At 39.0% G+C, this 21,657-nt stretch overlaps 1 protein-coding gene across 6 annotated transcripts in view; it reads left to right on the forward strand.

The window, feature by feature from the left end:
- CLASP1 (cytoplasmic linker associated protein 1) overlaps positions 1-21,657 on the forward strand; it is a 189,457-nt gene that overhangs the window by 89,598 nt on the left and 78,202 nt on the right. For 4 of the 6 annotated variants that reach the window (XM_062578537.1, XM_062578539.1, XM_062578541.1 and 1 more), the window contains exons 9-19: positions 1,882-2,034; positions 3,003-3,076; positions 3,899-3,991; positions 5,157-5,302; positions 7,207-7,342; positions 8,058-8,128; positions 9,021-9,080; positions 9,704-9,781; positions 11,544-11,711; positions 12,401-12,450; positions 13,067-13,234. In XM_062578537.1, coding sequence (XP_062434521.1) covers positions 1,882-2,034; positions 3,003-3,076; positions 3,899-3,991; positions 5,157-5,302; positions 7,207-7,342; positions 8,058-8,128; positions 9,021-9,080; positions 9,704-9,781; positions 11,544-11,711; positions 12,401-12,450; positions 13,067-13,234 — 1,197 coding nt within the window. The remainder of the gene's footprint in view (positions 1-1,881; positions 2,035-3,002; positions 3,077-3,898; positions 3,992-5,156; positions 5,303-7,206; positions 7,343-8,057; positions 8,129-9,020; positions 9,081-9,703; positions 9,782-11,543; positions 11,712-12,400; positions 12,451-13,066; positions 13,235-21,657) is intronic. The other 2 variants (XM_062578540.1, XM_062578543.1) reach the window with 1 other exon arrangement.

The following is a 21,657-nucleotide window of genomic DNA, read 5'->3' on the forward strand; positions in this document are numbered from 1 at the left end:
TTAGTTGCTATGTTAACACAGAATATAGTCAAGCAACTTGTTAAGCCTCTTGTCAGGCTAAATAGATTCCCCTGCAGTGAACTTGCATTTAATTTAATTAAAATCATTTTCCAATCTTTTAATCATTGTCATGGCTCTTATCTGAGCTCTTTTCAAATTATTAATCTTATTTTTGGTTTATATATGTCAGGACAGAACATTACCAAGTCAAGCAGGACGGTAGGTGGTGCAGTCTCCATGGCTGCCTTAGGGCACTGCGTTACGGATAGATCTGACATCCTAAGTATGGCTTATATTTTTCTTAGCTGTGTGACCTTAATTTTTTTCTGATGTTAAAGTTCACATATTTACTTGTCTTAGTGTTTTGCGTGAACAGTGTCCAAGATACTTGGTATTACTTGCTTTTTCTTTTTTTTTCTTTAGATGTTTCTTTTTCTAAGTATTCCAAGCCTTTTTGAATATTGAAATAATTAATGAGATATAGATGTTCTTGGCCTCCTGTCTTAAACTGTTGGGTGCTGTTTATTTCAGTGTTATACTTTGGAGTATATTATCATGTGTATATTGGAAATATGTTTTTGATGTGCAGCAGTTCTGTGTCTAGCTATTAATGAGCCAATACCATTTTGGAGAGAAAAAAAAAACTTGTAAGGCTGTTAGGCCTAAGACTAAACAGACTTTTCTCTCTTTTATTTGTTTATTTTTGGTGCTTTCCACAGGAATATCTTTAACTTACTTTCTTACTTTCAGAGAACTCAGTGTGTTGAATTTCACTCCTTAGTGTCCATCTAGGAGCCTGTATTTGTGCTCAGACTTGCCCAGGTGCTTTCCTGAATAGAGATGGATTAAAGTGCCAGGTTGAATTCTTGACTGAATGAAATTTTGCAGAAGAAATACTGCTGAAACCAGTTGAGGGTAGGTAGATTCCTTAGATTGCCCAGATAGAGATAGGTGTGGATGAAGCAGATCTTAAATCTTGAATAAAGCATCAGTGTTGAGAAACTATTTGATGGGAACTAAGGTGGTTTTTCTAGCCTTAATAAATTATGTACACAATCTATATCAGCTGTCTAAATATTTGTCACCTTTCATCCTAAGGCCATTTTTAAAGTGGGTTAGCTAAGCTGTGTAAAACTGCAATATAAGCACTATTCTGGAATTGAAGTGACCTTCACTGAGAATCAAAGTGAGTGTTATTCATTTTAGGTTAATTTATGTTACATTTGGAAATGCAGTCAACAATTCCCTTTGGATATATGCAAAGTGTTTAGTATGTTTTTATTTCACTTTACTTCCTTTCTGTGGATTTTGAGGTAATTTTTGCTTTTTGCTTGTTGACAAACCCTGGAGATCAGTTTGAAGTTTGAGTGGACGGCGCCAAAGACAAATGTGTGTTTATCAACAGCATAGGTGTTGCTGTGTGATCTTCTGTGAGTTAGTCTGCTTGTTCTTGGTGTTGTGCAGGCAGGGTGTGCAAGGATAGCCTGTTCCTTCTGATCTCCTATTTTGGGTCCTTCAGATGCTTGGTGTTGGTTTCACTACAGCCCATGGCAAAATAGCTCTGAAAGAGGAGTAAACACAAGAGATTGAGACTTCAGACACCCAAACCGGTATCTGTGGTTTGTATCTTTCTGCTGTAGACATTTATGAAAGGTTTAAAATGTAGTGGCCACAGTATCAAAGGATTAGACTCAGTGGCCTAACAGTCATTCCAGAATAGCTGGGTTTTTAGCGTGAGGAAGCTGCTGAGATGAGAGCTGGCAGGGCAGAGCTGTGCCATGCATCACTACAACACACAACATGCTTGCTGTCAGGTGGGCATGTTGCTTGGGAAATCTTTGCTTCATCAGGCTTACAGATGAATTTGATTTTCTTTGGCAGATAAAAATTTCGATGATGAAGACTCCGTGGATGGGAACAGACCTTCCTCTGCTAGCTCCTCTACGTCCTCAAAGGCCCCTTCAAATTCACGCAGAGTTGGGATGGGGACTGCCCGCAGACTTGGGTCTGCAGCTCTGGGCTCAAAGTCTTCAAGTAAGACAACAGCATATGTACATCACCTTTATATATGTAAAGTATTTACAGTGTTAAAATTTGATCTTATTTCAAGGCTTTTAAAGCTGTGTAATCTTCAGATTGGCCTGTAGGATCCAGTAACAAATTTTTCCCTGTGAGATCGTTGCATGTGTGTTCTCTGACTGTCACAAATGCGATTTGGTAGAGTGAATCTGGAAACATTCCCTGCACTGCCACAAAACACTTTACATTTGTGAAAGGTTGGAGTAGTGTAGTCTGCACTGAGGCTTTGAGTAAATCAGGCCAACGTTGCACTGTTCAAAATTTTGTCCGCTTATAGCTGCACCTTTGTGGCTGAAGCAGGTTGTTTACAGCTACATGTTAAATGTCAGCTCATGCAATCTAAAATTGACAGGCTGGTTTTCTTCTAAGACCTTTCATCTTTACTGTAGTGAAAATCTGAGAAGAAAACTGAGCACTAATTCTAAATGTGAGCAACAATTCTAAATGAGATTATAAAACACTCCGTAGAGGTGGAGGAAGTCCCCAATATCAGACGGTCTTTATCTGATTAGTATTCCAGAGGCTATTTCTCTTTCGTATCAGTCATCTGTTTGTAAAACTGTCAGGAGACCTGCACCTTCATATATTATAGATAGGATTAAATCCTTTAAAATAAGATCTCCCTTATAATTAAAGTAAGTATTCCCTTTCATCTTTCAGACTGTATCCCCTAACTGTTGAGCAGCTACTGTAATGACGTCCTTAGTGTGCCCTCTGTGCCTGGGAGTTGAAGGATGCTGTGAATGTGCAGCCTGTGCCTGGCACTGAATTTCCCTGTCCCTGTTTTCATTACATTTGCAGTACTCTGAGACTGTGTGGGTAGTGAACTCTCCCCTGATTCAGGGGCCTTGATAGCTGGTGGTTTCTTAATTGATTCTTTTCCTGATAAGAAGATTGAAAAGACTTTTTCATTTATCTACCAGCAGCCAAAGAGGGAGCAGGTGCTGTGGATGAGGAGGACTTCATTAAAGCATTTGAGGATGTCCCAGCAGTTCAGGTAAGTAGAAGTGTAGGTTAAAACATGCTAAATTAGACAGTGCAAGATGATGAGATCTAGGCCTAATCACTGGCCAATTACCCTTCACTTCCGTGCTGGCAAACCCTTTTTAAGGGTAAGGCAAACCTGCCTTTTGGGGCAACTGAACAACACATGTATCCCCTCACAACTTCTGTAGTTCAGACAGGAACACTGACGCGAGTTGCAGTGAAGGCTGCTGAATTAGGCTGTCTTGTACTGTTGATGCATTATATGCATTATTCTAGTGAATTTACTTTTAATTTGGTTCTCTGCTTAGCTTTCTTCTGTGCCCTAATGTAGCGGGACCCTATTTTAATAGTAAGAGAATGCTTAATTCCTGCAACTTTAAAAGCCAATTAGAGCTAAGCTATCAAAATCTCACTTTTATGTGGAAAATGACTTGGAGTTTTCAGAGATTGGTGCGTAACATTTGGTGAATAGCTCTGAAAGCATAGCTAGTTATTTGTGCTGCAGAGCAGCAGCTTATTTATTGACTGTTTTCATGTGTTGCAGATGCCAATTATATACTGAATTTTATTTTTATTTCTTTAGGACTAAAGAATGATTCTTCAAATTGTTAAGCCACTGTAAAATAATACAAGATGATCTTTTAAGCATCCTGTGGTCATTTGGTATTTTTTTGAGATTGTGGGGAATGTGTGTACTAGCCTTGGTGGACAATACTGTTTTGCATGTGATAGTTAAGAACTGAGTGGCAAAGGACATAATGTAGTTGGGGAACCATCTCATTTCATGAAGTAAATTTTGCATCCTGATGCTACTTTGTGTTTAAATTTACAGATTTATTCCAGCCGAGATCTTGAGGAGTCCATAAACAAAATAAGAGAGATACTGTCAGATGATAAGCATGACTGGGAACAGAGAGTATCTGCTGTAAGTAGTGAACCTACATATGACCTCTTTTAATATGAAATTTTCCTGCACTAAATTTAATCCTATGAAGGGAGAATCTCAATATAAATCTAAAGTGCAATTTAAGTGATGAAAATCTGTTATCTTGCTGCATGCTTAGGGAAGACATCTTAAAAATTCCTGAAACAGCAGAAAGTCTCTATGCTTAGAAGTCATTTTCACTTCTGCGAAAGGGAATATAGAGCAATTCATAAAGTCGTATTTATTAAAAAGGTAAGAGTATGTAAATTCCATGTGGGGAACAAGTAGCAGGAAATCAAGCATGTTATATACGTGTCAAGCTTGAGTCTTATTTACAGAGATGAGTTGTGTTTCAGTGTATAAATTGATCCAGGGTCTTGCCTATGCTGTAGACTTTCATCAGTGGTATAGCAACTTTGACATGCCTGTCAAATCCCACATTACTAATGTAAATTGCAAGATGTGATGATTCAGCTTATTTCAGTTTTATTATTTGCTGATCTGAATAACAGTGAGTTAAATCAAGGCACTGTACACTGATCCAGCAGTACACATGGGGGCTTGTGGAGGTGTCCAGAAGGGCACCTCTAGGATGAAATGGAGGTGCAATTAGTATTAATAGAAATCTTACCATTTTGATGAGATCAAGATTCCACTTCTAGTGGAACCACATAATTACTTTAATGAAGTCAGTGGAGATATTCTAGATATAAACCAGTATAATTCAAATCTGGGTATAAAGCTTGGCTGTGAAGTCCAGCCGTCTGTTAACAAGACAGATATGAGAGGATCTAGGTTTTTACGTTTATCCAAGATGATACAAAGCTGTAAAGAAGTCGGTATTAAATAGAAGAGACCCTTCAAATTATTTTTCTGGCTTTAAAACAGTACTATTTTTGGTTAATAATGCAGTTTGACTAACGAGTGCACTATTTTTGGAATCCTGTAACAGTTATCACTGAGATGCTAATACCATGATACTTATTTAGTATGTTAACCTTGAGCTGAACATAAGATCTGAAATAAAATTGGTTGGACTTCTTTAAGAACTGTATTTCTCAACACATGTAGTGGTACAGGGACCCTGGAAAACAAGCATCAGCCCTGAATATAGCTGTGCTTACTGCTCATTAGCTATCACTGTTTTGTCTTGTGGTGCTAACAGCTGAAAAAGATCCGCTCGTTACTCTTGGCTGGAGCTGCAGAATATGATAACTTCTTCCAACACTTACGGCTTTTGGACGGAGCATTTAAATTATCCGCGAAAGACTTGCGATCTCAAGTAGTGCGAGAGGCTTGTATCACACTGGGGTAAGTTTACTTTATAAACAAGCTTGATACAGAAAAAAGGAACAAACCCTGGTTAAACCACACATAGGATGCAACCTATCCTGTTAGTACTGCATGAATAAAGTTAGAATGTGATTTTTGCCACATTCATTTAAAACTACGCTCATGTAGGCCACTGACTATAGTTGTGTGAACCTGTGCTTGGGTTTTAAATGAAGTTGATGAGAGATGCAGTGAATGAGCAAGCTGTGCCTTCAGACTTTAAAATTAGAAACCCTCATGCACATTTTGGATCAGATGCTGATCTTGTTTAAGACTGTATTTAACTGGAATTGCCTCATTAATTTTTGATGAAACTCGGTGTTCACAATCTCAGGACTGTTTGAGTTGCTCATGGACAAAACGGTGACTGCAGAGTACCTTATTTCCAGCATATCACTTTTTAATAGAAGAGATAGGGGAGAAAATTCTTTTTATTGTTGCAGTTACGTAGTCCAGATGTGTTTGACTCTTTGCAGTGTACTCTCTGATTTCAGACTTAGAATCAGATGAGTTGTATGCTCCTGTAAGTGAGGAGGGAAAAACTTAGGCTGGAGAACTGAGCACTCTTGCACCGATTGCTGTCAGAACTGAGGGTGCTCAGTGGCTGGCACAGTTGCATGTGGGGCTGTGAAATAAGCTGAGCGCTCTTGGTATCTCATCTCTTGAGTTCGATAGGTTTTCAGTGCAAGTCTTCTGTAGAGACCACACGATTGAGTGGTTGTGCATTGTTGCTACTGATGTATAAGAATAAGTATGCTCATGCAATTAGAGATTGTCTCCTGGCTCAGGAGAGCTGTTTAAGCTAAGCTATCGTTGAATGTGCAGTGAGCCTGCAACTATGCATATGTTTAAATGCTTTGCTAAATTGAGGCCAGATAAAAGTGGTGTGGCTGGGCCACGTAAGATTGTACAGGTCTTACCAAGTTAGACAGTAATTTGAAAACAGTAATGAAATTTAGTTGTTGCTGTAATCCATGACTGAACTTACTCTGACTTCACCAAGGCCAGGATTTTACAGAAGTCTGCAGTAAAATATTAGCACTCAGAAGATAAGTCAGCTTTTCTGCTGAGGTGTAAACCCTGACATTTCAGGAACTGAAGTTTTTAATCCAGATGAAGGACTAAAGAATTTGGCACCTAATAATTACATTACTTTTGGTTGTAATACACTTTTAAAATGCCAACAATGTACTTAAGACAGTTGCTAGATTACAGAAGCATTGATCAGGGGCAGAAGGGAGGATGTTCCTGACGCTTCTGAGGCTGCAAAATAGAATAGGAAATACCTGGTTAACCTGAAATATCAGTGGAACAGTTTCTCTGGTCATGCCTGCACTGTTTGTTCAGCAGTAATTACTAAGCCATGAATAGGGGAAGACTGAATGATGAAAGCAGAAATGCATATATTTTCTTCTGATTCAGATTGATATAGTCTTTTCTTTTTTTCTTTTTGATAGTTTGTTCTTTGTTACCATGTGAAATGCTTCAAGAGTTAGGGCACTGCACTATTTTTAACTGCACTTTTGGAAGTTCATGCATATTAAGGCAAAATATTTTCAGAGAAACTTAAATGTGAACTAATGAGTTCAGAAAAATACTTCATTCAGCATTGTCTAACTGGTTTGTCAGTAAGCTTTCCACAGTGCTAGTCGCATCTCTTGCTTTAAGCTGAATTTACTGTTTCTCAAATTTCAAATAAGTATAAAACATGGACTAAAACTCAGAAATGAAAGTAGAAAAGCTATGAAAAGAATGAAAAGTGTCATTCTCTAGCCTTTGGTTTCGGAGGCGGTTGCAAAGAGCTAGATGTCAGATGTTCTGTAGAATTCTGACTCAGTTAATCCTCAGCACAGTTACTAGCATGACTTCATTCTGTTTTTCAGACATTTGTCATCAGTTTTGGGAAACAAGTTTGATCATGGGGCAGAAGCCATCATGCCAACGATTTTTAATCTAATTCCCAATAGTGCCAAAGTCATGGCCACTTCTGGTGTTGTAGCAGTTAGATTAATCATTCGAGTAAGTATACATTAAAAGAGAACAAAATGTTATGACTTCCAAGTACTGCAGTGTTTCTGTGACTTGTAGGGGGAAATATGAATATAACTCCAATGAAAATTACCTTAAGACCTAATCTGCTTGCCTGATTTGTGTTACACTTGGCTGGCTCAGATGACATGCAGTCTTGTCTAGATGATCATAGGTAATAAGCCTTGTAAAAATAGAAAAATTGGTAGAAACAATAGGAAAAATGTTTCTTTGCAGAATAAGATTTTTCTACTCAAATTGCTGAGTGAACCTTTTCTTTGTTGAATCAGTTTTAAATCTGTTTTGCAGGACAAGCCCCATCCCTCTTATGTTCTAAAATTCCTTATGGGTGGTGCCTCTTGCCTAAAATTAGTAGGAGGACAGAATCCTAGTCTTCTGCCTAGTGATGCACTGGGTAAACCCTAGATTGCTTGCAGTCTCCCAAGTTGTGACCACTGGCAGTTTGGATCCTCCTGAAGCAACTTCAGCACCTTGGCTTGCCAGAGCCTGTCACAAGAGAAGAAAATGAATGAGAAGTTAATGCTTGTTAAAATATTCCTTTATTTAGCAGCCCTATTTTTAAGAATTGAATGAAACAAAGTATTTACATACTGGCCTTAGGTGGCTGGAGGAAATAGCCTTTCATTCCATAGAACTGTGGTGTAAAGCTTTCTTCCTGTTTTTTGTTGTTTTGTTCTTGTTCTAGCATACGCACATCCCTCGACTAATACCCATCATAACCAGTAATTGTACCTCCAAGTCTGTTGCTGTTAGAAGGTGAGCATTTAGTTTGAATTTCTTCTCTAGTTTACCAGTAACTAGGGTTCATGTATACTTTTTGGTAATGCTCATGTGTTTTTAGTCATTAGTTTCTTTTCAGCACTGCAGAGAAGAAATGGCACTTTTCCTTAAAGAAAAATTATCTTTAACCTTTGTGATTACATGGTGTTATAATCACGTCACATTATTTTGGCTGTCTTCACAGATGTGTTCCCATTTGTTCCTATTAACCATTACAGGGACATGCTTTCTTTGAGCCAGTAGCCGAAGTCATGTTCTGCGGTATTCTGTTGTCTGGAAGTTACACTAGATGTCCTAATGATGCTTTCTGATCTTAAAATAGTATACTCTTAAAATAGTTAAAATAAGTATACTCCAGTTGGGCTGACCTCTTTGGGAGACTTTCCCCATGCTCTGCAGATCTGCTGTTCAAACTACAACAGAACCGGTCTGTGTGGTTGGTGACTTCTGTAACAGACCTTTCACAAGTCTTGTAGCATACTTCTGTCTTAGCTCCTTGAAATGAGGAAGGGAGATTAAATCTGAAGTAGTATGCCTTCATATGAAACTAATGTGAAGCTTCCATATGAAGCTTCAGCAAACAGGTACAAAGTATTTTTAATTTGAATCTCTGTTCTGTTTAATGAAAAAGGGGATTTTCGGATTGTTTTCTTGTGTCACCTCCCTCTTCTGTAGAGAGGTGACTCACGTTACTTTGGACTGTTTACTTGTGGCATTTGCAGAGAGGTGGTATTTTTGGAGGTCCTTACTGAATTCTATAATGTTCAGCAGAGCTCTATAGCAAAAGATAACTATGCAGTGACAAGTACAGTGGAATCAGTGTGCTTCTGGTAACTTAGCTGAGTCTTTCTCCTGTTTCCTCTCTCAGGCGCTGTTTCGAATTTTTAGACTTGCTGTTGCAGGAATGGCAAACTCACTCTCTAGAAAGGTAAGCTCTGAAAACGACTGAGTGGGTTAATTCTCTCCTCCTAGTGTCTGGGGAAGTTAGGCCTGCAGAGTGATATAGCTCCTTAAAGAATTGTCCAGGAGGTGGGATTATGTCAGGTAGCTCTGAGATGCTTTTGTGGCAAAAAGGCACACCTGGGAGACCTGGCTGAATGCATCCCTAAACCTATTGGATTTTCCTTTTGTACCATAATGTGAAGTGATGTGTAGCAGCCTTCACCTCATCTAGCAGGAACACTTGAGAATTGTATGGTGGTTTATACTAATGAACAGTGAAAGAAACTGTGGGGAAGAGATTGGGACCCAATTTCCTTAGCTCCAAACTGACTATTTTATGAGTTAATTATTTATACACTTGGACTGTTTCTGTACCTAACTAAAGACTGACCTCAGAAGAACACTGCTTGCCTTCTCCTAGTCAGCAGCGTAGATGAAAGAAAACTGAGTTTCAAGAATGAGTAAGTAAAGCCTCCAAAGGAGCCTGTGTGAAAATGAGAGGATGTGAGGAACTTCTCTATTCTTGGAGACCAAGGCAAAATCATCAGACTGGAGTTATTTGTCTCTAAATAGTGCATCTTTCTGGATAACATTTCCTTTATATTTCAGACACATATCAGTGTTAGCAGAAACAATAAAGAAGGGAATCCATGACGCAGACTCTGAAGCCAGGATAGAGGCAAGAAAGTAAGTGCAAGGTGTTGTTGGAGTCATTTCCTCCACCATTTCTATTCCTTGTTTTGCTATAAGTCAGTGGTATTGTATGTTCAAGATGGATGCTGAGACAAGGAGATTCTCCTTGCAGTGGATGCTAACCATCCATTGGCTTCCATGGGAGTGTGTACTTCAGAAGTTGTCATACAAGGTGATCACAGTGAGCTCAGTTGTGATTTTTATTGCTTGTTTTCTAACAGGGCTTGTTTCACTTTTTTCCTAATATTTTATTTTGTCTTTTTACCCGTATGACTTATTCTAAGCATTAATGCATAAGAGTCTAGAGTCAAATTGATAAACTTATCTTTTTGATGTTTGAGTTCGTTGTGGTTAACTGAAACTTATTTTTAGTACAAAAATGCTAATATTTCTAATGGATTTTTTTCTCCTTATTTTCTTACTTTGCAAGTGCAAGGCTAGGCTATTTGTTGCTTTTGAAATGAAAGTTGTTGTGCTAGTATACTGCTAAATGGTATCCTAAATTAAGGAGGTGTCTGTGCACTTCTGCAGGAAACTTTAATAATTTGCAGTGAATTTTCTGCTTGTGAAGATCTCTCATGCTTTCAATAATGTTTGTATTTACAGTAGTGTGCTGATATGCTAGGTATGCTCTTCTTAACAGAAGACTTCAGGTACATTTTTCTTCAGAAAGAATGCCGTAAAATACGAAACCCATTAACAAAATAATTTGTATTAATACGTTGCAAGCAGAGGTGTTTCACAGTAGGACTGTTTAAATCCTTTTGGAAGGGAACATTTCCTTTAGTGTGAAAACACAGTAGGCACTAAGACTTCACAGCAGGTGGCTGGGTAAGCTGGGCAGACAGCAAGGAGAACGACATGAGGCTTCAGAGAGCATGCTGAATTCTTTCTTATGTATCTTAATCAACAGTGCTGATCGTAAGATGGAAATTTTTGTTTCCCTCTAGTGATGTGAGATGCATGTGACTGCTCTGAGGACTGTCATGCACAAACAATTCTTAATTCATTGCAGTTAAGACAGTTTCATGAGTAAAATCATGAGTTGCTTCGTGAAAAGTGCTAAGTGCTTTCAGTTCCTATTGATTTGTAATAAGAGTGAAAGGTGTTTAGCATTAGCTGAGATGGGGGGGGGGGGCAGAGAGGATTCTTCCCTCATCTTGAAATGCTCTTTTATTCTCATCTTTAATATGGTGCTGATTGGAAGTCCATAGAGATTATCTCCCTCTCCTTCACCCTCCCCACCCCCTGAAGACAGTCAACAACCTCAACTCAGTGCAGAAGCCTTGCGTCTGCAGCGTGGTAAAAGGGCTGTTTGTTAAAGATGAAATACTTGCTGGTTCTTTTCTGAATCAGGCCCGCTCAGATACGTTCTGCTTTTGGCTCGTTTTAGAAATAGCTATTGAGCAGCTACTCCCAAACTAATATCATTCTCGTCGGGGCTCTTATCTCCTATGTGTGGTAAATAGCTGGAGGGATGTGAGCGATTCTTCTGTATTAAAGATTTTCTGACTGCTTGTGCTTCTGCAAAGTGCCAGATGATTCCTCTCATTTCCATTGGTTTGTCTTCTGTGGAGCTGCTCCTTCAGCCCCTAGTATTACCCAAAGTCTTAGGTGTATCGGAGGGCCAGTAGACTGAAACGATTGGATTAATAAGCTGCTGCCATGCAGTAAGGGCTCTACCTGTATCCGTGTTCCACTGACCCCTGAAGCACGACCAGGAATTGTCAGTAGTATCACTGTGTCTCATTTGCAGGTGTTATTGGGGTTTTCATGGTCACTTCAGCCGAGAGGCAGAGCATTTGTATCACACCCTAGAATCCTCCTACCAGAAGGCCCTGCAGTCTCATCTGAAGAACTCTGACAGCATCGTGTCCTTGCCACAGTCTGATCGCTCCTCCTCCAGTTCCCAGGAGAGTCTCAAGTAAGTCTTCTGGTGTCATTACCTCTTACTTGATCTAAAGAGATGCAGATAGGTCCATTCAATTGGAGGAAGCCATTGTGTTGCTTTGGGTACCATTTGCATCGCTGTGTGTGTGTGTGTCTCATCTGCTCGTTATTTGGCCTCAACACTTCAGCTTCCCCCAAATTATTTCCTTTTTGGCTAACAGAGTATTAAAATGGAAAGCCAGTAAAACCCATGACTGGATTTTTAAAAATCATTATCTTGACACTTTAAAATTTTTAGGAAGCTTTTTGTGCTCGGATGCTGTTAGTCATTGCTTCCAAGTATGCTTGGTTTGAAATTATTTGTTTAGCATTATTCCTAGTGGTGCAAGTTTACCTCTTTCTGTGTAAGAGGGTGGTGGTGGGGAACAACAAAAACAAAAAAGCTAAACTACAACCTCCTGATAGAAATTTTAAAATTCACAAAAAGTGTTCTTAAAAAAACAGAAAAAAACTTCAGGTAATGTACATAGTATTTTTTTTTTCTTGATGCTTTTATAAAGAATTTTATAGTGGTGCTGTATTTATGCTTGAACAACTAGTTTATTCCTGTATATAACTAATTTTCCATTAACTCAATAATGTACTTGAGGAACAGAGTAGCACTGTTCCTGGTGACTCTTAAATATCAGTTTTGTTTTAATAAATATTTATATTAACTTCTAGCCGTCCGTTGTCTGCCAAAAGAAGTCCTACTGGAAGTACTGCATCTAGAGGTGAGAACAGGAGCTGGGGAAAAAAATGCATTCAGGTGTTGCTGAGGAAACATGATGAAGTAGAACAAGAATTTTGAATAACTTAATGTGCAAATGACTATTTTGATCACTATTTACTGCTCTGTAAAAATGGCACCTTATTATGTAAAATATTTGAATTGGTTCTGGGTCATATACCTCATTCCATACACTAACTGCTGATATAATGATGCTTTTGAAAGTTGATAAATCTGTTATTGCTTGCACATCTAAAGGGAAGGCTAGAAAGCCTTGAGAATCGTTGCTGAGGTAGGTTTTTTAGCTGTGAAGCAGCTGGAATAAACTGCTGCTGAAGCTAGGACATGGACTGCTTGTCCAGTCAGCTTTACTTTTTTACCTGATAAAACTTTTAGGGGTGACTCTAGGTCAACGTTGAAATACCTCTGCAGGCAGTGTGCGGAAGCCCACGTTGCTCCTATAAAGTGCTCTTAGCTGAGGTATTCCGGTGACAGTGTAAAGCTATGCAGAGACCCCACAATAAAAACAGTGTGTTAAACTGCTTGACAGACTATGTTGAAGCACACAACTCAAAAAATTAATCTTGATTCTTTATTTTGTTTCATACCTCCATCTGCAGCATCTACAGTAAGTACAAAATCTGTGTCAACACCAGGATCTCTGCAACGATCCCGCAGTGACGTTGATGTGAATGCAGCAGCTAGTGCCAAGTCAAAAGTGACGTCTGGAGCATCTACTCCCTTCAGCTCTGCTGCAGCGTTGCCCCCAGGCTCGTATGCATCACTAGGTAAATCTTCTACAATTGCAATTAGTTTTCTTTACTAGCAGAGAGTGCCTAGGTAGTTTGGTTTGAATATTAAACTCTAATTAGAGAAGCATATCTCTGAGATACCTACCAGCTCTCCAGCATCAGTGTGTAGTCTCTGCACTTTGGGATTAAGGTGAAAACTTGCAAAGAGATACAATACTTACAGGCACTTTTTTTTAATTTGCTTTGATAGTCTGTCTCATGTTTCTTTCTGAGGAAAAAGATGCTATTCTGCTTCTGTGATACTGTTGAGGAGAATACTTACTGTTCAGTTCCTTTTTGACACATCACCTCCTTCTCTTTCTTCCCTTGGACTGATTTTTCATGGTTCATTTTATACTTTGCATTCCATGTCCTGTTGAGTTTGATCACTTTCTCTTTACAAAAGAGAAAAAAGATACAGAAGTGAAGAGAGGAGTCATGGCTTTCCATTTCACTACACAGTAAGGACATAGAGCCTGCCTAAGGAATAGATAGTTTTTTGGATTATAACTGCATGTTATGTTTTCTGTAAGCGTTGTGTATGATTGTCAGATGCCCCAGTTTTTCTGATGGCAGAGTTCATATTTGACTTTTTTCTCATGAAGGTGCGCTGTCGCCACCTGGCTGGAGGAAAAAAAATGCAAGATGGTGATTGACACTATTTCCTTAGCTTCGACTTGGTTTCATGAGTCTAAGTTTGTCCCAGACAGTGCTGAGCACCTGAGCTGGTTTCTCATTCTGCTGATTTCATACTGATCTAATTCCTAAGTTTTCACTGATTTATCTTTGAGAGTGAGAAGGATCAAATGCCTGGTTGGTATCAGAATCACTGGTCTTGATTTAAGCTGTTTAGATTAAGCCTTTACTGAATCAGATGAAGAGTACTTTTCCTTAGTGTAGAGCATTTAGTCTTCAGTGAATATTTTGTGAATTATATAGGATGCTTTTTATAGATTCTTTCTCTTGCATCTAAAATCTTTTGTCTTGGCTTAAATCTATTGGTTGTGTTTGCTTCAGAAGTTGTGTGATAGTTTTTATCAAGGTTTTAGTTGATTGTTCATTCTTGATGCATTGTGGTGAGAATACAGATTATGGAACTGATTGCATATTAGTGTGTTTTCAAAGCTTCCAGTGGCAGCTGTTTTTAGTTGCTCTATCTACTGGTTTCAGTGGCAAAACTACTTCAAGACAGTCCTATGTCATGAAGAAGAGAGGAGTAGAGGGAAATCCAACTGTTAAAGCTAGCTTTGGTTTCTTGCCAGGGGCATCAGCCTCATGCTTAAGGCAGACTGTAGGAGCAGCAGCAGCAAATGCACTTTGTTTCTTTAAATAATGCAAACATATGGTTGTGCCTAAAGGATTCTGTTCCCCTTTGAACTAGTAAGGAAGTTTGTTGCCTACATATTTCCATGAAAGAAATGTTGAGACAAAATGGGATTTAGCAAAGTTTAGTGGTGTTGTAGGATTTTAAAAAAGCTTAAATGTTCTCCAGATACTTCGACCTTTGGTTTGCTGCTTAATCAAACTTCCTTTTCCCTTTCATTTCTCTGATTGTACTGATTCTTCCTTATTAATCCTTTCCTTATTTTTTTTTAAATTTGCCTAAAGATGGTACTACCACTAAAACTGAGGGTAAGCAGTCTCTCTGTGTAACTGAGGTGTGTCTACAGTCGTACCACTCCTAACTGGTCTCTGTTCTCAAAGTGTTATCTGGTTCTCATCCGTGTTCACTGGTGATCTGCATGAAGTGTTGCATGGTTGTTCTGCTCATTTTGATGCCATGGGGTATTCTTTACTTCCTCTCTGAGCTCTTGCCTGCAAATAGGCACTATTCTGGTTTTGCAACTGACTTCTGATCAGTGTTGTATGTGGGTCTCTGTATTTAAAAAGGTGCTTTTGGTTGAAGGTGACCTGTGCACAGATAAAAAAAGGGCTTGTGTTTTCCAGCTCCACAATGTCTAAAGGTTTGCTGTGTTTTTCCATCCAAAGCTTAGGTCTCAACTGCCAAATGCTTTCAGGAAGAAACTGGGTAAGCAAGAGAGTTTAATGAGATGATCACATGGCAGAAAAATGAGGGCAGTAAACAATGATCTCTAGGCAAGGAATATTGAGTCAGTCTCTTTAAACCTGAGCACTCTCTTTTGATTGATAACTGCCTAAGTAAGGTGGCATATATCTAAGACAGTAGAAGGAAAAGCTTTTTTTCAAGAGAAGGCACACTGAGCCTAGTAGTTTGGGAAGGATCCCAGTCCGGTTCTCTGGCTCTTTGTCAAAGCTTGTTCTTTATTTCTCACTTCTCAAGCGAAAAAGATCACTGGGAAATCACTTTTGAGGTAGACAGGGATTGAAAACAAGGTCTCCTTATGCATAAGGAAGAAGAAACAACCCCCTTACAAGCCCGTTTTTTCCTGTTGCAAGTCTCTTCTCAAGAGAATCTGTTACTGTTTTGTGGGACCATGTTCATCTCCTCACTTTGTAGAATGTGGTGTTCTGAGAAGTGCCACCATGTCGTTGTGGGGTGTGTGGTTTCTTCCCTCGTATTACTGATGCATTGATTTATTGTTTAGAGGGAAAGGTTTTTACTGTCTCCTGAACTGGCATTTAATCTTAATGTTGATAAACTGGCTTAATAATGAGTGAGTGTTTATGCTTTGATCTATCAGCGATAAGGAATATGAAGTCAGCTTAAACACCTATATTTTTAAATCAAGGCTAATTGGATGAAAATTCCAGACTGATAGAGACTTGAGCTTTCTTACCCATTGCTGACCTTTTTTTTTTCTCTTTTTCCCTTCTCCTCAGTTCTCAAACCTTTCTAGTTTCAGCCTAACTTTAGAAAGTTGAGTGTTAACCTTAACTTATGAAGTAGACTATGCAGCTCTTCAAAATGCTCTCTTAGGCTGTAAGTAACATTTGTGGGGGGCTGTTCCAACAGCCATCCTCTGTAATACTGTTAATTTTAGTTTATTAAATGCTTAGTTGTTGTGATGCTAAAGCTTCTTGATTGTTTTGTTTCAATTCAGCTACTTCAGAAGTAGGTCAGACTTGGTTTTAAAAAAATATTGTATTAAAACCTAACAAGTCACTTGAGGTGGGAATTTTGAGATGAAGTTTCAGAAATGAAATTCCCATTCCCTCTATGTTAGAAAATGGCATCTCATTTCCCTTTTGCAGGAGGATTCTCTGGGGTGAGAATGGGGATCGGGGAGAATTATAACAATGGGGCACACTTGGAACCTGAGTGCTTGAAGGATGCGTTTAATCAGTATATTTGAAACTCTTCATCTCTGGTTTCCTTTGAGACAGTTGAGGGAAAAACAGCCTTTGTTCAGGGTTCGGTGTGTCCTTCAGAGGTGGGCCAGGGTCTTCTGCCAATTCTCTTATCTTTTAGAGTTGGTCGGTAACTACAGAGAAGGCAAAATTTTATATTCTTAACATAAATGTAAAAAGTAAGTAGAGGAAAATATAGAAAAAGTTTCTTGTTCTGAAAAAGCTCATGTGTTCCTGAGATGCTCTTCAAACATAAAAAGCTTCCACCATCCTCCCTTTTTTTGCAGGTCACCTGTAAGTAACTAATTTAAGGGCAAATCCCTGTGGCTTTCTGTGTAGTTCAGTTTATTAAACTTGCAGTCTGGTTCCCATCATGGCTTTCTGTAGCTGCAGTGTAAAAGTTCGGCACCTTTCCCTGCAACGAGAGCCAGCATTGTGCTAACTTGGCAGTTCCCATCTTTCCCCTCAATCTTCTCTCTGTTTTGTTTTCAAGCCAGGCATCTCAAAACAGGAGCAAGATAGAAGTGGGTTATACCAGTGACAGGAATATAAGCTAACAGCAGAGTATCAGACCTTTGGTTTTAGATACTGTCATTTTAGCTGGAAAATGCTGATGAAATGCACTTTATAGAAAGGCAACATAAATCTATATACAGCTTAAATCCCTGTAGGTCTGGCTGGCTGTGCTGCAAAGCTGTGCCTTCATGCAGTGAACAGTTACGACTTCATTGCGCAGGCCCCTCATATATGGGTCTTCATTAAGAGCTCTGTAGGTTGAAAGTTTGTGAGATTTGAGCATTTATAATCTTGATCGATACTTAGAGCTAGTTCTGTGCAAGTAGGAATTGTAAGTTATCTTTAAGTTCTACCTGATTAAAAGGAAACCTCAGACAAGGTTTTTGCTTATTTCATCAGGAACCATTTTTTCAAGGAATGTTTTAAAAAGTGCGTTTTGTTGACCCTCAGAATAGAAACGTTCAGAGCTTGCCTTATGTTGCAGGAAGGGCCACTAATGGATCTTAATTGCAGGAGCAGTTGTCAGGAGGTGTCTTATTACCAGTTGGAGTTTTCTTGTCCTCTTTACAGAAGCTTCTAGCTTATAGTTTCATCTTGCTGTCTTCCTTTTGCAGCTCCCAGGTATACTAATGCAAAGAGTTTTCTTCCTCTGAAGAAAATCCCTATTAATACGATGTGAAGGTTTGTCAGGTGTATATCAGAATTACAAAATTCATCTCAAAAGAGCCTCAAATGCCTTATGGAAACACTAAATCTGGGGAGCACACAAATACCTTATTTGTCTTGATTTCGAACTAATGAAGATTAATTTTCACACATAGGCAAATTCTGCTTTACCTTCAGTTCCAAAGTCAGAAAATTGGAAGCTGAATGGTCTGTGTTTTGAAAGAATAGTACTTGATCTGTTGAGATAGAATCCAATTTCAAATTCTGAAAATAGAAGCTAACTACTGCAATTTTTAGGATATTATGAAGGGACTGTCTTGCGTATGTATGCATTTTTGGTATGATGGAAGTTGATTTCTTGTTTCACTGTTGATCATGAGAAACAGTTCATTTCCAAATCTCTTGCTTCCTATCTCGCACAATCGTCTTTCTTTTGATGTCACTTTTTATTTTTCGTGCATTGGACCTCACAGATACTGCCAGTACATGAGTTGCAGGATGATGCCTCCATAGCAAATGCCTTTGTCATCCCTGATTTTCATACTTGATACCTCATTTGCTAAGGAGTCTGATTTCCACTATAGGTTAGATATGTTTTTTGCCAATGCTTCAGCATGTTCAGACATAGAAGGTCTCTTCTATTTTGCAAGCAGATAATAGAATTAAGAGAATGTGGATTTATTTCAATAAGCAAGGATGTACTTTAGAGAGCAGGTAGTGGATTATTGTACTCACTTTTTGCATTTGAGAATTTGGTTCATCGTTTTCTCCACTGGTACATCTCAAAACTTAAGTAGAGTCCGTCTTTGAAGCAAAGGATCAGTTGAGGGGGGAAGAAGGATTTGTAAGGATTGCAATTTCTGCTATTTGTCTGCCTTTTTTTCCCCCCCCAAAGTGAGCGTGAAGACAAGCCTTTCCCAAGAGGGGGAAGCATAAATATACCAGGCTGTTCTGAAGCTAGCAAGTTTAAAACAAACAAGACTGGCAAATCTTTCCCACAGTCAGAGGCATAATTTTAATTGCTTTTTGTTATTCATTAGAAAAGAAAATCTTTGACTTACTACGATTTTCATTATGGTTTCATCTTAAGCTCAAAAAGAGAAGTCTGTTTAGTCAAATAGCTGGAGCTTTAACAAAGGCTTCAGAAATAACAAAGTTTTTAAGAAAACAGAGTTCCTGTTTTCTTCTCTGACTCCAAAGCTCGCTCTTGTTTTCACCCAGGAATTTGAATGAACATGGTAGCTCAAACTGAAAGACTCAGGTAGTAGGTTTCTCTGCTCTCTTGGTTGGTCTCTTTGCAGGTGCTGACTTTTGACTTTACCTGGTGGCAAAGGCAGTGTGTGTTAGTGCTTGTTTGTGCAGGCAATGGAGTGGCACTGGTGTTCGCCCCCTTTGGAGGGAGCTTTCTTGCAAAACCCAGAGGTGTGCTGAGAGCTTGTGGCCGCATGTGGTTTAGCAGTGACACAGCTATGGGGGGGAAGAGGGGGGGTCCTAGAGGCTGCTGCAGGAGCGTGGGGTTGTTTTCTCTTTCCTTCCCCAAACTGGGGAGGGAGGGGGGCACAACACACACGACATGACCCGGTGCTGGGGAACCTAAATGCGCTAACCTGATCCATGGAGACACTGTTGTCATCCCAGTGCTTCTGCATAACTTAAGTGTGGTTGGAGGTATCATTATCCACAGCATGGCACTGATAAGAGTTTTGAAGCTGTTACATAGCCTTTCTAGACTATTTGAAAGCCATTTTCTTCACGGTATGATGTGCAGGCTGGCTCTCACAAAGCCTGAGTATTGGGAGGTATCAATGCAGAGGAGCTAAGAAGCTTCTTGGAATGTAAAAATACATCACAGAATCTTTCTTTGTCTGTTCCTTTAAGCTAGTAAGATTGTTGTTATTTTTATACAATGTGGGACATCTGAAACTTGACTCTGATCTGCTGACTTAAAAAAAAAAATTAAAAATAAAAAATCCTTTAAGAAAAGAAAGATTTCTAAACACAAAGCACTCGTATGGAGTCTTTCAAAATACTTTCTTTACCAGCAGAAGTGTCATATGTCAAGTTTAGATCAAGAACTTTTTTCATGGAAATGCTTTTATGTTTTTTGGAAACTAGTTGGGGCACTCTTTATCCCTTTGCTATACTGCTGTTGTCAGGATACAGCAATTCTTTTAAGAGGAGCAGAAAAATGGTGGTTATAACTTGGATTGCTGCATCTGTGGCTCAAGCTAGATACGGAAACAAAGCCAGCGAAAGAATTTTTTTGAGGGGGAGAGGTTGCTTGAGGTTTTTTTTCAAGCCTGAATAACTTGCCCATTAGTTTTTCTGGTTAGTCTTGCTTGAAATTATTCTGTCTGGGGGGGGGAGGGGAGATAGTTTTATGTGCAAAATAGTGTTGATGTGAATGCATACTATTATTCGCAGGTTAGATGACATCATTAAAGAATGTAATAGACATTTTTGTGTTGTATAGATGAAAATCTGTATGTATGTGCTATGATTGATATATGTTAAAATCTTTGAGATTTTCAAGCCAGATAGATACAGATTCATGTTACATTATTGTAAAGTGAGTAGTTCTTGGACATCGTAAGACTGATTTAAAAAATTGTGCCTGCGTGTGTGAAAGAAGGCAGAGTGTGCTGATCACAAAGCTATAAAATAATAGTGTTGTAGAGGTTAGTTGTTAATGTGTGAAACATCTTCGATCTCCTTCCAGGTTTTTTATATCTCATACAGATTTACATACAGCAGTTTTTAATTCTTTTTTTTTTTTTTTTTTTTTTTTTTTTTTTTTTTGCGGCTAAAAACTGTATTTGGATAGGGGAAAATTAAGAATCTTTTTCTTGAACAGTAATTTTGAATCGTTTTACTTGAATCATTAATATGCTGTAAATAAGACTATCTGTACACAAAAAAATCAATACACATTTTTAACAGTTAAAAAATACCATTTTGGAAAGCATATTGACAATTTGTGTTTCAAGGAATACATATGAGCAATAATTTAGGTCACGTAGTTAAATATGCCCGATAGCAGACCCATGAACAGAAGCTGGAAATGTCAAGAATTTCTGATTTCTGCCCATTCCTGTTGTCATTTGCACGATGCTGGGACAGCTGCTGCTGCCTCAGGTCCGGTAGAGTATTCGTTCAAACACTCATCAGTCTCTTCAGAAAGATGAGAAAGCCAGTACCTGTATTGGCATGGTTGTTCCTCCTATGTGAGAGGAACCCTTCGTTCCACTTTGTTTTAACACCTATTAGGCCAAAAATCAGTGTCAAAACGTACCAGTCAAAAAGAGAAACGGAACTTTTGTTCCTGAGCTTGTTGAATGTGTTGAGAGTGGTAGGAACCTGTCTGACTCTGAAGGGCCTCGCAATAGCCTTGGGCTATTCTGCTGATATTCACACACTGATTTAATTTGGGCTTCGGTTTATTTCTCTTTCTTCAAGTTCAGAAAACATTAGGGTCAAAATCCAAACTTGGTTTCTCTTTATATACTGTTTTTTAGCTTTGTTTTGTAAACATGAGACAGTCATTTATTACATATTGTCTCAATTTCCTCCATGTTCTTAATCATATAATCACAGAATCAGTAAGGTTGGAAGGGACCTCTGGAGATCATCTAGTCCAACTTCCCTGCTCAGCAGGGTCACCTAGAGCATGGTAAACAGGGTTGCATCTAGGCAGGCCTTGAAGATCTCCAGAGAAGGAGACTCCACAACCTCTCTGGGCAACCTGGTCCAGTGCTCCGTCACTCTCTCAGTGAAGAAATTCCCCCTCACGTTCAGGCAGAACTTCCTGTGCTTCAATTTCTGCCTATCGCCTCTTGTCCTGTCATACGGGACAACTGAAAAGAGTTTGTCCCCGTCCCCTTGACACCCTCCCTTCAGGTACTTGTACACATTGATGAGATCCCCCCCTCAGTCTTCTCTTCCCCAGGCTCAAGAGGCCCAGCTCTCGC

Source organism: Rhea pennata, chromosome 6, assembly GCF_028389875.1.
Source record: "Rhea pennata isolate bPtePen1 chromosome 6, bPtePen1.pri, whole genome shotgun sequence".
In the NCBI taxonomy this organism is placed as follows: domain Eukaryota; kingdom Metazoa; phylum Chordata; class Aves; order Rheiformes; family Rheidae; genus Rhea; species Rhea pennata.